The sequence below is a fragment of the Thermothelomyces heterothallicus genome (genome assembly GCF_042370625.1).
Source record: "Thermothelomyces heterothallicus CBS 202.75 unplaced genomic scaffold P884_scaffold_22, whole genome shotgun sequence".
NCBI lineage: Eukaryota > Fungi > Ascomycota > Sordariomycetes > Sordariales > Chaetomiaceae > Thermothelomyces > Thermothelomyces heterothallicus.
The window spans coordinates 197099-213890 of record NW_027192583.1 but is presented as its reverse complement, the minus strand read 5'-3'; the positions used below and the strand labels follow the sequence as shown (position 1 = coordinate 213890).

The window sequence follows — 16792 nt, the reverse complement described above, 5'->3', positions numbered from 1 at the left end:
TTTTTTTTTTTTTGACATGAATCCTGCTGCAGATGCTCCCTACACATCCTACACATCAGGACCAGACTCTCCGAGAAACCCATCTTATCACTTGGGGTGCGAAATAGGCGACCACCACCGCCCAAGCAAGGCGTTTGACATGGGTAAAGGGTGATGGAGACGGCGCGACGCTGGGTGAGACAAGGTACGTGTCTAGGAACGAGAGTAACTGCCGCAGCTTAGACAGCGGCCCGATATGGGAAATGTACCCGTCCGGTCGGACAAGCACATACCCGGCCTTCCTCCCGAACCCAAACTTACCGTGCAACCTGCCGGCCGAATCGGTGTACCAATCATGTCCCGGCGTCGGTCTGTCATCGCCGGCGATGTAGTGTACCCGGAGCTCGGTCTTACAGGCTGCTACCACCCTGTCCGCCGCGCTCCTCAACGCCTCCTCTCCCAGGCCCCCCCTTGCAGCATTTCCGGAAAAGAGCAGCAGATGGTGCGGCGCTCCCACGCATACTCTCTGCAGGCTCGTCTCTCTCGCTTCGCTCTTGGACCAGATCTTCCCGTCCGGTAACCGATCGCCGCCCCGGATGGTCGGGCGCCAGAAGCCGCTCGCCTCCCCCACGAGACGGGTGCGCCCGCGATAGTGGACGCCAAACTGAGACATGAAGTGGAACACCGACTTCCTCCACGTCCGATCGCGCGAGATGCGCGGGGCGAAAAACCGGATAAGGAAGTTGCGTAACGGCGTGAACCAAGGGTTGGGCTCTGTGAGGAAGGAGAAGATGCGGTCCGTTCCCCGGATCAGCATCAAGCCGACGGGGCGGCGCTCTAGATCGTACGTGTCGAGGAGGGCGTCAGCCGCCGCCCAAGCCTGGGATCGGGGGAGAGCCGACTCGGTTTGGAGGGACAGGGCGCGTGCGAGCTTCCAGCCCAGGTTGATCGAGTCCTGGATGCCCGCGTTCATGCCCTGCCCGGCGGCGGGAGAATGGATGTGGGCGGCGTCGCCCGCGACGAAGAGGCGGCCGTCGCGGTACTGGTTGACGCAGCGGTGATGAAGGCGGAAGCGGGTAAGCCAGCATGGGTCGTGAAGGGTACCAGAGCCGGGCGGCGTCATGGCGGTGAAGTAAGCCTGCAGCTGGTCCAGGGGGGGCGCTTCTTGGCCTGGAACGGCGACGGGACTCCGCGACACAATCACGCGGACGAGCTCCTGATCGAGCGGTAGAGTGGCGACGAGGCCCTGGTTGTTAAGGTAGACGCTCAGGCCGTCTCGAGCAATGTTGGAGTCCCGCAAGCGGGCGTCGCAAAGGACAAAGTCTTGGGGGTAGGCACCTCCGGGAAAGGTCATCTTCTTGGAGGCGTGGCGGACGGTACTGTGAGCCCCGTCGCAGCCGACCACGTACTTGGTACGTATTGTCTCGCACTTCCCGTCCGGGCGCTCGAGAGTGACGGTGACTCCGGCGTCGTCCTGGATGATATTGCTGGCGATGACGGGGCGCTCAACGCTCATGCCATACTTGGAGAGACACTCATCCAGAAACCTCTCCGTTTCGACCTGGGAGAGGATAAGGGGCAAGGGGAATTCGGTGTCCGTGGTGCCGAGGTCATCCAGGGTAAGGCGGGCAACACGCTGTCTGTCGATGTGGGTAACCGCACCGCGAAGGATGCGGCCTCTCTGGACGATCGTGTCGGCGGCTCCATGGCGGTTGAGAAGCTCCAGAGTCCGGGGCTGGATGCCCAGTGCCCGGCTCTTGTCGTTCCTGACGGGTTCCCGATCAACTATGCGGAAGGATACGCGGTGTAGGGCGAGCTCCAGCGCTAGAGCGGTGCCGACTGGGCCCGCCCCCACGATGAGGACGTCACAGTCGTACGTCATCATGTTTGCCTTAGCTTTTTGCTAACTCCGGCGCTCCCCGCTGTACGTCACAACAAGGGTCAGTATACAACGTAAACAACGGAATTGAACAATGAAGATGGAGGTTCTTAGGTTTCTGTCACTCACGGGAACTGCAAAGATCGTTCTGCTGGCGGAGGCGTGGTCATCTGGGAACAAGCGCCGCCTTTATTCGCAGCGCCCGTCATCGTGGTCGGTACCGATGACTCGCGCATTCCCCCCAATTGAAAGCTCTCTCGAGAGATTGGACAACTTAAACGGCTAAGCCGTGTCGGCGTCGGACCACAGGCCCGCCGACTCCCCCGCGGGACGAAGCAACACTAGTACGCGCGCACGACGGGAGTGTGGGTGTGGGTCGGTGGTCGGGGAACACAGCCCCGGCATTCTTCGTTTGGCCGAGCCCGAGCGATCTTCAGCTCGGCGTTTCGCGAGACGAGCTTTGTTGAAGAACGAAAGGCAGAATTCAATTTATTAACTATTTCAATGCCGCTCTGCGCTTAACTTTGGGCAACCTTAGGCAGACCCGAAACTGTTCTCTCTGTTTTGGCGGAAACCGCACCCCCTGCAAGCTGTCAATTGGCTGTGTGCTTGCCTTCTGCCCCTCGGCTCCCACAACTCTCCTTCCACCAAACTATAGGTAACCATGAACACAGCACTCACGATCCTACCTTATCAGCCAATACGTAGCACCCCCGTATGCACTCGTCGCTCCAGACGCTCTACGAGTAACGCGTTGCGCAGCAGTCGTCTAACACAGAGGGGCCCAGTTTCTCCACGGTTTGCAACACAAGCTACAGAACGAAAACTCGGATACCTTGTATCTGCTCGCGAGAACATCACGAGGAAATCACCGCTCCCAAATATTCAAACCCGACCAAAGCCATCCCTCCCTCTCATGCAGCAACACCAACAACCCCTGAGACAGGGTGTCCAGCAGAACCCCCGCATCAGCCCATAGAGTCGGGCTTCCAGAACCATATAACGACAGAAGGCCTCCCAAAACAAAACAAACGTAGCTGACAATCGCTGGCCACTGTGCATTACCACACAAGGCGAAACTATAAACTGGGTCATGGTATCATCAAACACTGGAAACCTCCCCCCCCAAAAACCCACCGTTCCGTCCAACTCTGCTCCATCACCGGCCTTGATCAAGCTCAGCGGGCCGACTCGGGCGTGGCGGACCTCAGCTTCTTGGTCGACTTGGCCGTCCCAATATGGGTATTGTGCACCTTCAAATCCTGTTGTTAGCTACGTTCCAACAGAGCATTCCCCCCCCCCCCCCTTTTTTTTTCCCCCTCCCTCAGAGAGGAGGGAAGATGAGCGCGAGGAAATATATATTCAAATATGAATAAACTTACCTTCGTCGCGAACCGCAAGCTGGTGATGGTCTCCTTCAGATGCGCCTCGAGCGGGCTGACCATGACGAACATGAGCGTCTTGGAGTTGCCGCCGAGCGAGTACTGCAGCAGATGGGTCAGCTTGGAGTTGCGGTAGGGCACGTGTGCTGACCCGCGGCCGAGGGCCTCGATGACGTCGCCCAGGCAGGCCAGGCTCTTGTTGATGTTTTGCGTCTCCTTCATGCGGTCGCCCTCGGCCTGCGAGTGCTTGAGGCGCTCCGAGCCGGCCAGGTCGACCAGGTTGAGGGTGCCCTCGCAGCGCTCGTTGGTCGCGCTGTTCTCGCCGACCAGCTTGAGGATGAAGACGGAGTGGGAGCGCGACGACCGCTCGTTGGCCTTGGTCGCGGCGACGCTGCGGTTGCTTTGGGCCTGCTTGAGCATGGCCTCGACCTTTTCGGGCGAGTCGAGGGCCACCGTCTTACAGTTGACCACCGTCGTCTGCTTGCGGACGTCGTCGTGGCGGATCTCGAGCTTCTTACGCGGGTCCGCCTCGCGGCTGGGCGTGAGCAGGTCGTGCAACTCTTCGTTGTACACCTCGACGAAGCTGCCTTCCATCGTGTACGTCCACGACTTCTCCTGCAGCTTGGTGATGGTATCGTAGATCATGTGCGTGGCGCGCGGGATCATGCCGTCGGGCGAGGACATGGTGTACGTCTTGCCGGAACCCGTCTGGCCGTAGCAGAAGATGCACACGTTGTAGCCATCGAGTGCGCTCTGCACGAGCTGCGAGATCTCGCCAAAGATCTCCTCGTTCTGGACCGAAGGGTCGAAGACGCGATCGAACTCAAACGGGATCACCTTGCGGCTGACGACCCCCAGACTGCTCTTCTCCTCCGGGCCGGTGACGTCGATCTGGGAAGAGGTCTTTGTGTCGGGGAAGGCTATCTTGGCCTCCTCACCTTCCGAAGGGTCGAGGATCGGCCGGACTCTGCACATGACGCGGATGTTCCCCTTCAGCTCCTGGTACTTGTTGAACAGCACACGGCGCTCCGTCTCCTCCTTGATCAATTTCTGACGTGCTTCCTCGGCCACGCGCAGTGCTTCCTGGAGACGGGCCTCCATGAGCGCATACGAGTCTGCTTGTTGCTTGCTGTCGGACTCGAGGAAGTCGATCTTGGCTCGCAGCCCGCGCATCCGCTCCTCCAGGGTCACATTCGTGGCCGTCATCTCGGCAATCTGTTTCTGGAGCGTTGCCTTGATCGTTTGCTCGCGATCGAGGTCCGACTTGAGCGCCTCCACCTGCGATCGCATCTCCTGGACCTCACGCTCTTTCTTCAGCAGCTCCAAGTTCAAGTCCTGCTGCTCCGCCCCCAGCTTCGAGCGTAGATCTTGGAGCTCCCTTGACTTTTGGGTTCGCTCTTCCGCCAGTTCTGCCTGGTATTGACGTTCTCTGGCCTCCGCCGCCGCCTGGTGCTCTCTCTTTAGACGATCGAGCTCGCTCTCAAAATCGCGCCGGATTTGGTCAACCTCGAGCCTGTGCTCTCGCTGTCGATCGTCGAGCTCGTACTTCTGTCGCCTTTGCTCCGTTTCCATCTGAAGCGCCATCATCTGCTTCTCCTGCTGCAGTGAGCTGTTCTCCTGCCGTTGGAGGTCAAGCTGGTTCTGAAGCTGAGCGTTCTGATCAATGAGCCGCTGTTTCTCCCGTTCCAGATCGCTTGCTGTCATGGTAAAGTCAGCATCTCGCCCGGGCATGACTGTGACGCGCGAGACATACCCCGATTCTTGGCGAGCTCGATCGCTTCCTCGAGTATTTTCCTGTCGCTCATCGTGCCCTCAACGGTCTCTTTTATAACCTTGAATTGCGTTTCGAACTCGCTCAGTCGGCCGTCGACGTCCCAGCCTGTGAAATTGGTTACAGTTGAGTCTTTAACAAGGAAGGGGAGCTTTGCTGGGGAACATGACTTGGTGGGTGAAGTTGCCCTCTTTCGGGGACTCTCGGGCAATGTCTGCACCGTGTCATACGCCACTCTGGATGCTTTGATCTGCGATGGCGTTGCCGGAGCTGACACGGTTTCCGATTGAGAGTTGGCAGTCCTGAGTGGGTTGCCTCTGGCCGCTTTCTCTCGATGCATTTTGCCGGGGAAAATGCTCTCTGGCTCGTCTTCCGACTGGGAAGGCCGATACAGAGGCTGCCTGTGAGATTTGAAGGCCACTTGGCCCCCGTTGAGACTTCCGTCTTGGTGATCATCAAGTGACAAATCCTTGAAGTGCCTGTTGAGTCCCGAAATGTCTCTACTTGGTCGCCGGCCATGCGAAGCAACCACCTGTTGGAGGGCGGCATTCTGTTGTCTTTGATGCGGTAGACGGTACTGAAAAAAGCTTGTGAATGTCATACCCTTCTTCTGGTCGGTCTGGAGGGGTTCGTCCTCCAACTCTCGGTTTGCCATTGCAGTCGCCGGTCGGGGGCGGGTGAGTCCGCGTGGGCGGGTGGTCGTCGACTGAGCGAAGCCCATCGAGGTTGGGGCTCGGGCCATCACCGGGGGTCGAGCTCCCGGGCCGACGCTTTTGGCGAAGTTGCTGGTCTGAGCATATCGTGAGGTTGCCGTAGAGGAGTTGGCCGAGAGGCTTGCGATTGACGCGCCCTTAACGTTCGTGCCAGCTCGCGGTAGCCCGGCGGCGACGGAGGGAATCCCGGACTTTATCGGTTCACCTGCTCTCTCGACGAGAGTTTTGCGCTTCTGATCTGGGTATGATACTGCTCATCATCCGGCTGGTCAGCTATCTTTCCGAGGACGTGGCGCCCAATTGGAGAGGCATACTGCTCCCTTTATGGGTGCGCTTCTGCGGGATTCCAGAAGGTTGTTGAGACCGCGCGTTGTGCTGGGAGTCGGTGATTTCCTGAAGATATGACGTCGCTGCCGTCGGCGACGACACCGGGGCGCGCACTTGGGGCGGCCGCAGTCCCGACCGGAAACCCTGGGGTGTCGGAGTCAGCACCCATTGGCGGTCCTCGAAATGGGGCGTCGCCCAGTAAACATACCGCGTTCTCAGAAGACTCCATGTCGACAGAGCGCAAACGCGGGATGACAAAGTGGAAGAGCACGTAGGAGGAGAGGAGCAAAGCTCCCGACGCAGACGTGGTTGTCGGCAACGTCGTGAACGGTGGTGGTGGTGTCTCGGCGCAGTTATTTGCTCTTCTCCGCAATGGGTGTAGCGCAGATTGCAGGAAGTCAAGTTGACCCTGTTGACCCTGTTCACCCGGGGCAACCAAACAAAAAGTATGGCAGCCAATGGTGGGCTGATTCTGGTGTGGGGTCACCCGTACATCGTAGTGGAGCCTCATATAACTAGTTACTCCGTATGACGGTTCCCTATCGGAAGCCGCAGCGTCCTGTACCCCAGGGTTAGGGTGGCCTCTGTCATTCGTTGACTGTAACTGTTTGCAAGCGAGCGATGCACGTTGAATTTCACATGCAAAGCTCAATGCACGCCCGTTATTAACACTTTTAACACTTTGCCAAAGCACCCCGCTAACTCCAACAAAAAGTCCGCGTGCAGCAACCGTTAGCTCCAAGCAACCTTGCAACCTTTTAAAGTTTCTCTGCAGATAATCTGTCGCTGCCCTACCATCCCACGCCTTGCCAACGATTATCTAGACGACAGTCCGTCTTGCACTCCAGCTATCAGACGAATGCAGCTATAGCCAAGTCAACGGCTTACACGGCCACTGTTCCTTTCCTTGCCTTTGCAAAGGCTCAAAGGCTATTATTAATATCCTTTAGCTTTGCAGTTTAGGTTACGTGGAATTGGCCGGCCATGGAGAAGTTCTCACAATTCCGGGATCGAGGCAAGCTCATATCCTTCGCCCCTCGTTGCTATTAACCTTATCACTAACATCCAGTTTCTACCAAGGTTCTGGCATAGCTCCTTTCCTGCCAGTGACCACCGAGTCCTCGATCTTCGCAACCCTCTTCCACGCGGTCCTCTTCCTCTTCCGACTTCCGCTGTTCTTGGCGTTCTCGACCGCCTACTTCCTCGTCCTCCAACACATTCCCTTCCTCCCCGCCGTGATACGTAAGCTCCTGCTCTGGTCCCTGCTCGCCATTCCGGGGGTCTGGTGGGTCGACCTCCAACTCGACGGCGTCAAGCGTGGCTCGCTCAGCCAGCAGCCTCGCTCCCGCGTGCCGGGAGCACGCTCCATCATCGCCGCCAACTTCACCTCTCCGATCGACGCGCTCTACCTGGCCGCCGTCTTCGACCCCGTCTTTGTCGCCGCGCATCCTTCCTCCCGCAAGGTCCGCCCGATCGGCCTCTTCTCGGCCATCCTCGCCGCCCTCTCCCCCTCCGCTCAGCTCTCGACCCTCGCCGAGTGGGAGGCGGACGGCGGCGACGGCCTGACCGACCTCCGCGCCCTCGTCGCCCGCTACCCCGGCCGCGCGATCGCCGTCTTCCCCGAATGCGGCACCACCAATGGCCGCGGGATCCTCCCGCTCAGCCCGTGCCTGCTGACGGCCCCCGCCGAGAGCCCCATCTTCGCCGTCAGCCTGCGCTACACTCCCCCGGACGTCACGACGCCCATCCTAGGCGCAAAGGGCTGGGCCGCCTTCGCGTGGAAGCTGCTGGGGCGCCCGACGCACTACATTAGGGTCCGGATCGCGGAGGGCGTGCATAATACCACGGCGGCGTCGAACGGGGTTTCGGCTCGCTCCGCGGCTGCGGGCTCTGTGTGGAGGGGTGACTGGGAAGGGCGTGCCGAGGACCAGCCTACGGCAGAGGAGCAACAGTTGCTGGATCGGATCGGTGAGGCGTTGGCAAGGCTGGGGAGGGCGAAGAGGGTTGGGCTGACGTTGAAGGAGAAGGCGGCGTTCTTGAAGGCCTGGGCTAAGAGGTGATTTTTGATGGTTTGGAACTATAGTTCACTTCGCAACAGGTTATTTACCACCGTGCTAAGGCGCAAGGTGCTGGAAGCGGTCACTGTTCCCATCTCTCTGGTGTGGTTTTGGCTTTTTATTATTATTGTTATTTTTTATCCCAGTACAACAACTCAAGGATGTGTTGACGCAGAACGAGTCTCATGATAATCAAACCCCTAAATTGCTAACCTTGGTATAACCTTTCTGGCCGACCGACATACCGGCCACATTGCAAGCGCCTTTCTCTCTTTTTTTTCCCTTCCAACCCAAACAAAACCGAGTTTAATCTACATGTACATTCCAAGGGGATCTGCTAGCCCATCTCTGCTCAACTCCGCCTTTCACACCTTAAGCCCTGTCGGTAACGCACCCGTGGCTCGCGTCGCTGACCAGGGCAGCGTACTTCCTCAGGGTACCCCTCTTCGCCCTGGGTTCGGGCGCCTTCCACTCTCTCCTCCGCTTCTCGAGCTCCTCGGCCGGCACCTCGAGGTCCAGCACGCGCTTCTCGGCGTCAATGACGATCTTGTCGCCGTCCCTGACCAGGGCGATCGGGCCGCCCTCCATGGCCTCGGGCACGATGTGGCCGATCAGGAAGCCGTGGCTGCCGCCGGAGAAGCGGCCGTCAGTGATGAGGGCGACGTCCTGGCCAAGGCCGGCGCCCATGATGGCGGAGCTGGGCTTGAGCATCTCGGGCATGCCGGGCCCGCCCTTGGGGCCCTCGTAGCGGATGACGACGACCGTCTTCTCGCCCTTCTTGATCTCGCCGCGCTCGAGCGCCTCGATGAAGCCGTCCTCGTAGTCGTACACCTTGGCCTTACCCTCAAACCGCAGCCCTTCCTTGCCCGTGATCTTTCCGACCGAGCCGCCGGGCGCGAGCGAGCCGCGCAGGATCTGGATGTGGCCGGTAGGCTTAATCGGGTTGCTCAGGGGGCGGATGATGGGCTGGTCGTCGGGGAAGCCGGGCAGGTCCTCCACGTTCTGCTTCAGGGTCTTGCCCGTAACGGTGATGCCCGAGCCGTCGATGAGGCCCTCCTTAAGCAGGAACTTCAAGAGGGCGGGAGTGCCGCCGATCTTGAACAGGTCCTCGAAGACGTACTTGCCTGAGGGTTTGAGGTCGGCCAGCAGCGGGGTCCGGTCCGAGACGGCCTGGAAGTCGTCGATGGTGAGCTTGATGCCGACCGAGTCGGCGATGGCAATGAGGTGGAGCACGGCGTTGGTGCTGCCGCCCAGGACGCTGACGACGACCATGGCGTTCTCGAACGCCTGCCGCGTCAAGATGTCGGTGGGCCTGATGTTCTCCCGGAGGAGGTTCTTGATGGCTTCACCGACGCTCTCGCACTCGGCCTTCTTCCGGGGGTCCTCGGCCGGGAAGCTGCTGCTGCCGGGGAGGGTCATGCCGAGGGTCTCAATGGCCGATGCCATCGTGTTGGCCGTGTACATGCCACCGCAAGCACCGCCGCCGGGGCAGGCGTTGCGGATGATGTCGAAGCGCTCCTCCTCGTTGATCTCGCCCGAGAGGTACTGGCCGTAGGCCTGGAAAGCGCTGACAATGTCGATTGGCTGTCCCTTCTTGGAGCAGCCGGGCTTGATCGTACCGCCGTACACCATGATGCTGGGCCGGTTGACGCGGCCCAATGCGATCATGACACCAGGCATGTTCTTGTCGCAGCCGGGCAGGGAGATGTTGGCATCGTACCACTGGCCCTGCATGACAGTCTCGATGCTGTCGGCAATGATCTCTCGGCTCTGCAAGCTGTAGCGCATGCCCGTGGTGCCCATGCTGATGCCGTCCGAGACGCCGATCGTGTTGAAGCGCATGGGGACGAGCCCGGCCTTCTGGACGCTCTGGCGGACGAGGTCGGAGAGGCCGAGCAGGTGCATGTTGCAAGGGTTGCCCTCGTACCAGACGGACGAGATGCCAACCTGAGGCTTGGACATGTCTTCTTCCGTCAGGCCGGTGGCGTAGAGCATGGCCTGGGAGGCGCCCTGCGACTTGGGCTGCGTGATGGCGGAGGAGACGCGGTTGAGTTTCTCGTCGGCATGTCGACGGGGTGTGGCGGAGAGGAGACGGCTAGACGCTTTGATTAAGCTTTAAGCCCCTAGCGGGAGCAGCATGGCTCAGACGTACATCTGATTCCTCAAGGGCAGGGTCCGGCATGCAGCCAGGGTCCTGGGAGCGCCGACGCGCAGCGGAGAGGTTGAGAGCATGACGCTGGCCTGGATGCAACAGCGAAACACTCGGGTCAATTAGACGAAAAATAAAAGTAAGATGTGTCCCTGGCTTGATCCAGAGCCACAAAGCCAAAAACAATTGGCCCTCCGTCGATGTCTGGCGAGAGGTTTGTTTGGCAAAAAAAGTGAATCAGAGGCCAGGTCTGGAAGTTTTGGGCGAAATCGGAGCTAATTAAATACTTAGTTGTGTTCAAGTCACAGGGACAAAGACAAGGATCCCCCGCGAGATCCCCGCAACAGCCGCAGTGCATCGAAATACAAGCTTCCCGATTGGCTCTGACAACTGAGTCAAGGAGCTATGACCGCTATCCAACGAACAACTGTTGGGATTGAGGGGGCTCTTCAAAACTTGCTAAAGCTATCCGTTCAAACAGAAACTAATCGGGTCAACGATCCTGAGTCGCCCAAAATACGTACAAGTGTGTACTCTATAGACTCTGCAAGCCTCTAGATTACGGCGTTGTTCGGTCTCTTGTGAAGTCTCTGCCATGCGAATCGATGTAACCGCGGCCATTCTCCCCCCTCCCCCCCCCCCGGCTGAATACCCCTCTGGTCGCAAAATCCGACTGAGTTAAACACCGGTGGGAATAATTGGGGCACCCAAACGCTGTGTAATCCGTGTGGTACAGAGCGGACTGGGTAGCTCTTTGTTTCTCGTGATCTCAGGGCGCGAAGGTGGGTTGTGCAGCCCCAACTGGCGCCATTTCGTTTGACCGCGTCTCACAGCTTCACCTTGCCGTCGCCGACCCCGGGCTTGTCCTCACCCTTTTCTCTCTTATGCAGAATCTCGTCAATGATACCCATTTCCTTGGCCTCGTCGGCTGTGAGGTATCTGTCCCGCTCCATCATATCGTTGATGGCTTTCATATCGAACTTCTCGTAGCCAAACGCCCTGTTGACGTGGGTTTGCACAATCTTGTTGATCTGCTCCCGAATCCGCTGTATCTGATTTGCATAAATCAAGATATCGGCCGCTTGGCCGCGCGTCCCGCCCAGTGGCTGGTGCACCATGACGGAGCTGTGTTGCAAGGCATACCGCTTCCCCGGCTCGCCGCCGATCAAGAGAATGGCAGCCATGGACGCGGCGCCGCCCACACATACGGTCGATACGGGCGACTTGATATAGGTCATTGTGTCGTAGATGGCGAGTCCTGAGCTCACCTCGCCGCCGGGTGAGTTGATGTACATGGTGATGGGCTTGTCCGGGTTGTCCGACTCAAGCCATAGCAATTGGGCCACGATCGATGCCGATACGGTGTCGTCAATGGCACCGTTCAAGCATACTATCCGCTCCTGGTTGGGTTAGAGTGGCGGCGCCGCTGGAGGTTCAGGAACTAAACTGACTTGTAACAGTTTGGAGAAAATGTCGGCTTCGGGTGACGTAGTTAGTATGGACTGAATGACTGAATGAGCTCCCCAAGAGGGTGCGATTGAGACTCACATGTGCGCCAGCCCCCGGACTAATCGGTCAGTTAGGCGATCTCAACGAAGACTTTGGGACACAGCATACCGTGACCTCAGTAATGTATGGCATCGGGATGTTGCCCAAGGGCGGCATCGACCTTGAAGACGCGCTGAATTTGGAGAAGTTGCGGCATCGTGCCATGCCTATCCTCTTCAAGAGCCGAAACGCTGATCTTTGGGTATTCATGGTGCTTAAGAGTGGCAGGTCGGAGGATACGGATTGTTGACAATGCATGGAGATTAGAGGTGAATGGAAATGCACCGAGACGGCCGACGGAAACGAAAGCCCGAGGCTTGGGGTGGGGCCTGGAGCGCCGGCAGCTAGCGCCTTGGCGCACGCTGGGGGCGAACTTGCACGACCCCGTTGTAACGTTAGTGTACGGATCCGTAGTTATCCATACTTTCCTGCATTGCACGGGCCTTGAATTACCAAAATTCGAGACTTCCATCTCCACAATCAAACCCAACGATCCAGCTACCAGCGATTGACCACTGAATAAGGTCGGAACTGCCATTATGCAGACCATCTGCAGGGGATGGCACAGGCAATCGTTGTACACAGTCCATCAGAGAGCATGCCGGTCTCTCAGAGCTCGGAATTTTCACGCCAGCAGCACCAATAGCAGCCATGAGGTGCCGGGAGCTTCCCAAGAGATGTCTCTTGATCTGAACGATGCCTATCTAGACGTGCAGATCGATCCCGACAAAAAGACTGTCAAGACCGCCGTAGGGGAACTTCCCCTGTCACCGCTCATGGACCCAGCATTCCACGAGGCCAGACAGAGATTCGCCAAGGCCAAGCCGTCCCGGACCGAGTACAAGTTGACCAAGTTTCAACGGCACCTTCGCCGCAATCCTTATGGTAGTGCTCCGTCTTCGCAAGCAAAGAGAGAAAGGCGACGAACGATCCTCTAACACGCCTTCAGCTAAGGCCTTAGCCACTCCCGTGCGGAAATGCCCAATCACCACCACCGCCCTTCCTAACTTCTTCCTTCAGCGCTTCGCTCTCATCGCGCATCCCGAGACAAAGAAGCCCTGGTTTGTGCCTCACGATCTGGAGACGAAGGCCCCAGTCAAATCCCCAGCTGCCGATGCTCCGTCTCCCGAGACTGCCCAGGAGCCTACCCAGGAATCCCCCAAGGACGCCGAGACGGGTCAGAAGGCGGACGGGCCGACCCCCAGGACACGGAACTGTGAGAAACGAGGTCCATCTGCCTACACCCTTTCTTCCCAAAGGTTGCTCCAGGAACTGCAACGCGAGAAGTCGCCGTATTTCAAGCTTTACAAGAAACTCCTGCGCATGAGCGACCATGGGAACACCAGGCTCGGTTCGCTCATCACTACTGCTACCTGGCGCAGCGACATGGACGCAGTCGTACTGGAACTGTTGCGCAGGCGCGTCGTCGAAGGCCTATGCCACTTCTCGAACATGACTGACAAGGCCGGCCGAAAGTATGTGGTCAAGTGTGAGCGCTGGGACGACGTCAAGAATCTCAAACACCGCGGATGTCTGCTGTACCTCGGGCTCCCGGACGAAAGTTCCTCGGGATCGACCTCTGGATACGTTCCGCCGAGGCTGGCAGCAATGGACATGGGCGCCGTGAAATTCGGCTCAAAGCTCGCCGTCCACAACCTTCCTGAGTTGCTTGGAGAGGAGCACGTTTCCCAGCTGAGGCGGGGTTCCACACTGCTTCGCGATGGGTCGCTGTATCTGCTCGGAAGACGCGCGACTGTCAACCTGCAGATGATGCTCTGGAAACTTCAAGGGTATATGGCGTAGGATCAAGGACAACAGGGCACGTCAAATGAAGGTGACTCGAAGGAATAGACGTAACGACACGGCTGCTGCAGGCTTGACGGCAGCTCATGCGAAGGGAGCATACCGTTACCGAAGATGCCTCCCGCCGCATTCATAGAACAAAAATCTTTCGGCTAAGCTTCACCGCAAGGCTAGGGAAGGTTCGCAGTCTGCACTGTCCAGGTTAGTGATTAGGTCCTTCTAAGCCGGCTGATGGAAGCTGAGATACCATCGGCTCGATCAGACCAAGTCCGGCGGTTGGCTGGCCGAGCACTTTCGATATCCAGCCCTAGAAGCACTGTAATGGATGCGCTCTGCGGAGTTTTGAATTTAGGAGTATATGCGGTTTACATGCACGTCCTTCTCCCTTGAGAGAGGAATTAGAATGACTTTGGAAGTGAAAGAGTTTGTCTATTGCGTGAGGTTTAACTTGAACCGTGGGTTGGTAAATCGGAGAGTGATTGATCTGCGCGTTACCGAGCACTTCAATGAAATTGTATTCGCTTGGACCTTGGCCGAACGTATACCAAGCCCAAAGGTCGGCGCCCGTTCGGATGACAGATATCAACTTGTTCGCAGTCCAGGTAATGATCAGAGAGGGTAAATGAAGGGTTAGGGTTGTACATCCATGTATAAGATTCGTCAACGACACGTTGATTGGCAGTCATTAATTGCGTCGGGCCCGAAGCGCGTCGCGGCGCGTCTCCCAACATTTGCTGGCTCCATTCATCATCCAACATTGACAGCTTGTGTTCCGAGACCAAACCGCCCTCGGAACATCAGACCGCACTGCACCCAAGATGAATCGTATCGACGTCAAAAGGCGAAATGTCATCGACCACCGCAAGAAGCAATTTGCAGTTCCCCAGTACAAGGAAACGCAGTATCCGCACCGCCTGAACTTTTACACGACCCCGCCCACTGCCGATATCACGCTCGAGCAGTTCGAGCAATGGGCCATCGACAGGTTACGGGGTGTGTAGACCCGCCCGCCGGCGTGCTGTCGGGGCCCGTCGATTTATTGACCCTGCTTTTTTGTGTGTCTTAGTGCTCGCCGAGCTCGAAGCATGCTCCTTCCGCAACAAGACGCCCGCCGAGACGGAGCTGCACATGAAGCCCCTCCTCGACAAGTACCTCCGGCTCGACGCCAACAGCTCGACCGCCTCGCCGCTGCACGCGCAGCGCCAGAAGGACCACTACAGCCACTTCATCCTGCGGCTGGCGTTCGCGTCGACCGAGGACCTGCGCCGGCGCTTCGCCCGTGCCGAGACGATGCTGTTCCGCCTGCGCTTCCAGACGGACGACTCCCGCGAGCGCGCCGCCTTCATACGCACCCTCAACCTCGACTGGGAGCCCGTGTCGGACGAGGAGAAGCGTGAGTTGGCGCCGCAGCTGGCGAGCACGATCGGATACGGCAAGCGTGCCCCGCAGGTGCTGGACGAGGACTGGCTCAAGGTCGACTGGACGCGCGTGCCGGACTTGATTGAGAATCGCAAGGTGTATGTCAGGGCAGGGAAGGCGTATGTGCCTGGGAAGGAGCAGCAGAGCATGGTGCTGAATGCGTTTACGAAACGGTTGGAGACGGAGTTGGAGGTAGGTTCCCCCGTACTCGCCCTCCCATCCCTTTTTATTTCCTCTTTTTATCCGGCGTAGAGTGAGCAACACCGAGGGGGAGAGGGACACTGCTAACCAGAACCCTCTTGTTTTATTTTCGGTATCCTCGGTTCACAGCTTACGGCCCGTGCACTCCCACGGCTAGACGAGGACGACCGTTTGACTCCGATCCTCGACCACCTGTCCAAGAACTTCATCGCGCCCGACGCAAGCTACGCGGGCTCGGGCGCCGCGATTGAGGGTGCCGAGATCACGGCGCGCAACATCGACAACCTGTCGCGGCACTTCCCCATGTGCATGACGCACCTGCACCGGTCGCTCCGGCGTGACGCGCATCTCAAGCACTACGGGCGGCTGCAATACACGCTCTTCCTCAAGGGCATCGGGCTCAGCCTGGAGGAGAGCCTCATCTTCTGGCGGTCCGCGTTCAACAAGATCACGGATGACACCTTCAACAAGGAATACCGCTACAACGTGCGGCACGCGTACGGCGACGTCGGCGGCGACTCGAACCGCCGCAGCGGCGGCTACAGCCCCTACAGCTGCCAGAAGATCCTCACCGAACATGCCCCAGGGCCCGGAGAGGCCCACGGCTGCCCGTACCGCCACTTTAGCCCGGAGAACCTGACCACGCTGCTCCGCGCGTCGGGGGTGACGGACCGGGCGGTTCTGGAGGGCGTCAAGGCGGACACCGAGAACCAGAAATTTCACATGGCGTGTAACCGGTGCGTTTTTCTCCCTCTTGATCTCTTTTTTCCCTTTTCCTCTTCACCTTCACCCCCCCCCCTTTTTTTTCCCTTCCACTCCCCGTCACGAGGGTCAACCTTTACACCACCCTCCATAATAAAAATTGGTTCGCGTTTCGCTGATGTGATGGCTTCTTCGGCTGGGGGTGTGGTTAGCGTATTTGAGCACCTCCACAAGGCGGAGATAAAACGCGCAAAGGACGAAGGGATCATGACTGCTGCGCAGCTCGAAACGATTGTGCACCCGAACGAGTATTTTAAGCGGAGCTACCTGCTGAAGCATATGGATGGCAAGCAACACACGGAAAAGGGGGATGTGAATATGGATGGGTGACAGGGACAGGCTGAGGAGGGTTGCCAGGTGGGGGGGTCAGCTGCGTCGGCATCCGACCCTCCCGGAAGCTTGTGGCTTGGTGATTGTTACGCAACTTTTGTTCTACACTTACGATCGTCTTCAGGCTATTGTTGTCGTCGTCGGTGGTTGGAAGGGCGCTAGAGACGAGACGACCATGTGAATGCGTAAGGCGTGCGTAAGCGCACGTGTGAGGTCAGCAATATACCTGGTGCTTACCATGACAATATACCTACACTAATCCTATTCTATGTCGATCTACTAAGGGGCTCGTGGCAGCCTCACCTCAGCACGCCCGACAGATAACGCACACCATGTCGTGTTTAGGGGGAATGGTCTCGGGGCCGGATCAGAAGGCTGCGACGCTTGGCGCTGCATACCCCTACGCCTACAATTTCCCGACATAGCAACGGAGTCCCGGTTGCGAATTTCCGTTAGGACAACGCTGGCCCCT

The 16792-nt window shown here is 58.3% G+C and overlaps 7 protein-coding genes across 7 annotated transcripts; 3 read left to right on the top strand and 4 right to left on the bottom strand.

Moving 5' to 3' along the window:
• Window positions 1-35: 35 nt before the first annotated feature.
• On the bottom strand, window positions 36-2111 carry P884DRAFT_228727 (FAD binding domain-containing protein). Its single transcript, XM_069439729.1, has 2 exons — window positions 1988-2111; window positions 36-1901 (listed from the first exon to the last, which is right to left on the bottom strand). Exon 2 carries the CDS (start codon window positions 1862-1864, stop codon window positions 56-58), a length of 1809 nt encoding a protein of 602 aa, XP_069295338.1. The 5' UTR covers window positions 1865-1901; window positions 1988-2111; the 3' UTR covers window positions 36-55.
• Window positions 2112-2637: 526 nt separating this feature from the next.
• On the bottom strand, window positions 2638-6404 carry P884DRAFT_262717 (P-loop containing nucleoside triphosphate hydrolase protein). Its single transcript, XM_069441686.1, has 6 exons — window positions 6260-6404; window positions 6039-6195; window positions 5615-5974; window positions 4994-5119; window positions 3241-4937; window positions 2638-3111 (listed from the first exon to the last, which is right to left on the bottom strand). The coding sequence occupies exons 1-6, from the start codon at window positions 6278-6280 to the stop codon at window positions 3037-3039; spliced, it is 2436 nt and encodes an 811-aa protein (XP_069295337.1). The 5' UTR covers window positions 6281-6404; the 3' UTR covers window positions 2638-3036.
• Window positions 6405-6708: 304 nt separating this feature from the next.
• P884DRAFT_248264 (uncharacterized protein) lies at window positions 6709-8249 on the top strand. Its single transcript, XM_069440545.1, has 2 exons — window positions 6709-7066; window positions 7132-8249. The coding sequence occupies exons 1-2, from the start codon at window positions 7036-7038 to the stop codon at window positions 8109-8111; spliced, it is 1011 nt and encodes a 336-aa protein (XP_069295336.1). The 5' UTR covers window positions 6709-7035; the 3' UTR covers window positions 8112-8249.
• A 231-nt stretch (window positions 8250-8480) lies between these two features.
• Window positions 8481-10340, bottom strand: P884DRAFT_279541 (dihydroxy-acid/6-phosphogluconate dehydratase; the record flags this gene model as incomplete). The annotated part of the gene is made up of 2 exons (XM_069443319.1): window positions 8481-10203; window positions 10261-10340. The coding sequence occupies 2 exons, from the start codon at window positions 10338-10340 to the stop codon at window positions 8481-8483; spliced, it is 1803 nt and encodes a 600-aa protein (XP_069295335.1).
• A 567-nt stretch (window positions 10341-10907) lies between these two features.
• Window positions 10908-12038, bottom strand: P884DRAFT_262713 (Clp protease-domain-containing protein). Its single transcript, XM_069441685.1, has 4 exons — window positions 11875-12038; window positions 11806-11824; window positions 11709-11734; window positions 10908-11657 (listed from the first exon to the last, which is right to left on the bottom strand). The coding sequence occupies exons 1-4, from the start codon at window positions 12013-12015 to the stop codon at window positions 11085-11087; spliced, it is 759 nt and encodes a 252-aa protein (XP_069295334.1). The 5' UTR covers window positions 12016-12038; the 3' UTR covers window positions 10908-11084.
• Window positions 12039-12581: 543 nt separating this feature from the next.
• P884DRAFT_279539 (uncharacterized protein) lies at window positions 12582-13608 on the top strand (the record flags this gene model as incomplete). The annotated part of the gene is made up of 2 exons (XM_069443318.1): window positions 12582-12690; window positions 12755-13608. 2 exons carry the CDS (start codon window positions 12582-12584, stop codon window positions 13606-13608), a joined length of 963 nt encoding a protein of 320 aa, XP_069295333.1.
• An 818-nt stretch (window positions 13609-14426) lies between these two features.
• Window positions 14427-16320, top strand: P884DRAFT_206943 (eukaryotic and archaeal DNA primase, large subunit-domain-containing protein; the record flags this gene model as incomplete). Its single annotated transcript, XM_069438756.1, has 4 exons — window positions 14427-14601; window positions 14675-15219; window positions 15358-15965; window positions 16143-16320. The coding sequence occupies 4 exons, from the start codon at window positions 14427-14429 to the stop codon at window positions 16318-16320; spliced, it is 1506 nt and encodes a 501-aa protein (XP_069295332.1).
• Between the last annotated feature and the right edge of the window lie 472 nt (window positions 16321-16792).

Coding starts and splice junctions, on each gene's coding strand:
- P884DRAFT_248264 (XM_069440545.1), top strand. CDS start 7,036: ATGGAGAAGTTCTCACAATTCCGGGATCGAG. Junction 7,067..7,131: donor CTCACAATTCCGGGATCGAG/GCAAGCTCATAT, acceptor GTTTCTACCAAG/GTTCTGGCATAGCTCCTTTC.
- P884DRAFT_262713 (XM_069441685.1), bottom strand. CDS start 12,015: ATGAATACCCAAAGATCAGCGTTTCGGCTCTTGAAGAGGATAGGCATG. Junction 11,658..11,708: donor TTTTCTCCAAACTGTTACAA/GTCAGTTTAGTT, acceptor TAACCCAACCAG/GAGCGGATAGTATGCTTGAA.
- P884DRAFT_262717 (XM_069441686.1), bottom strand. CDS start 6,280: ATGGAGTCTTCTGAGAACGCG. Junction 4,938..4,993: donor CGAGCTCGCCAAGAATCGGG/GTATGTCTCGCG, acceptor TTACCATGACAG/CAAGCGATCTGGAACGGGAG. Junction 3,112..3,240: donor GCTTGCGGTTCGCGACGAAG/GTAAGTTTATTC, acceptor CAGGATTTGAAG/GTGCACAATACCCATATTGG.
- P884DRAFT_228727 (XM_069439729.1), bottom strand. CDS start 1,864: ATGATGACGTACGACTGTGACGTCCTCATCGTGGGGGCGGGCCCAGTC.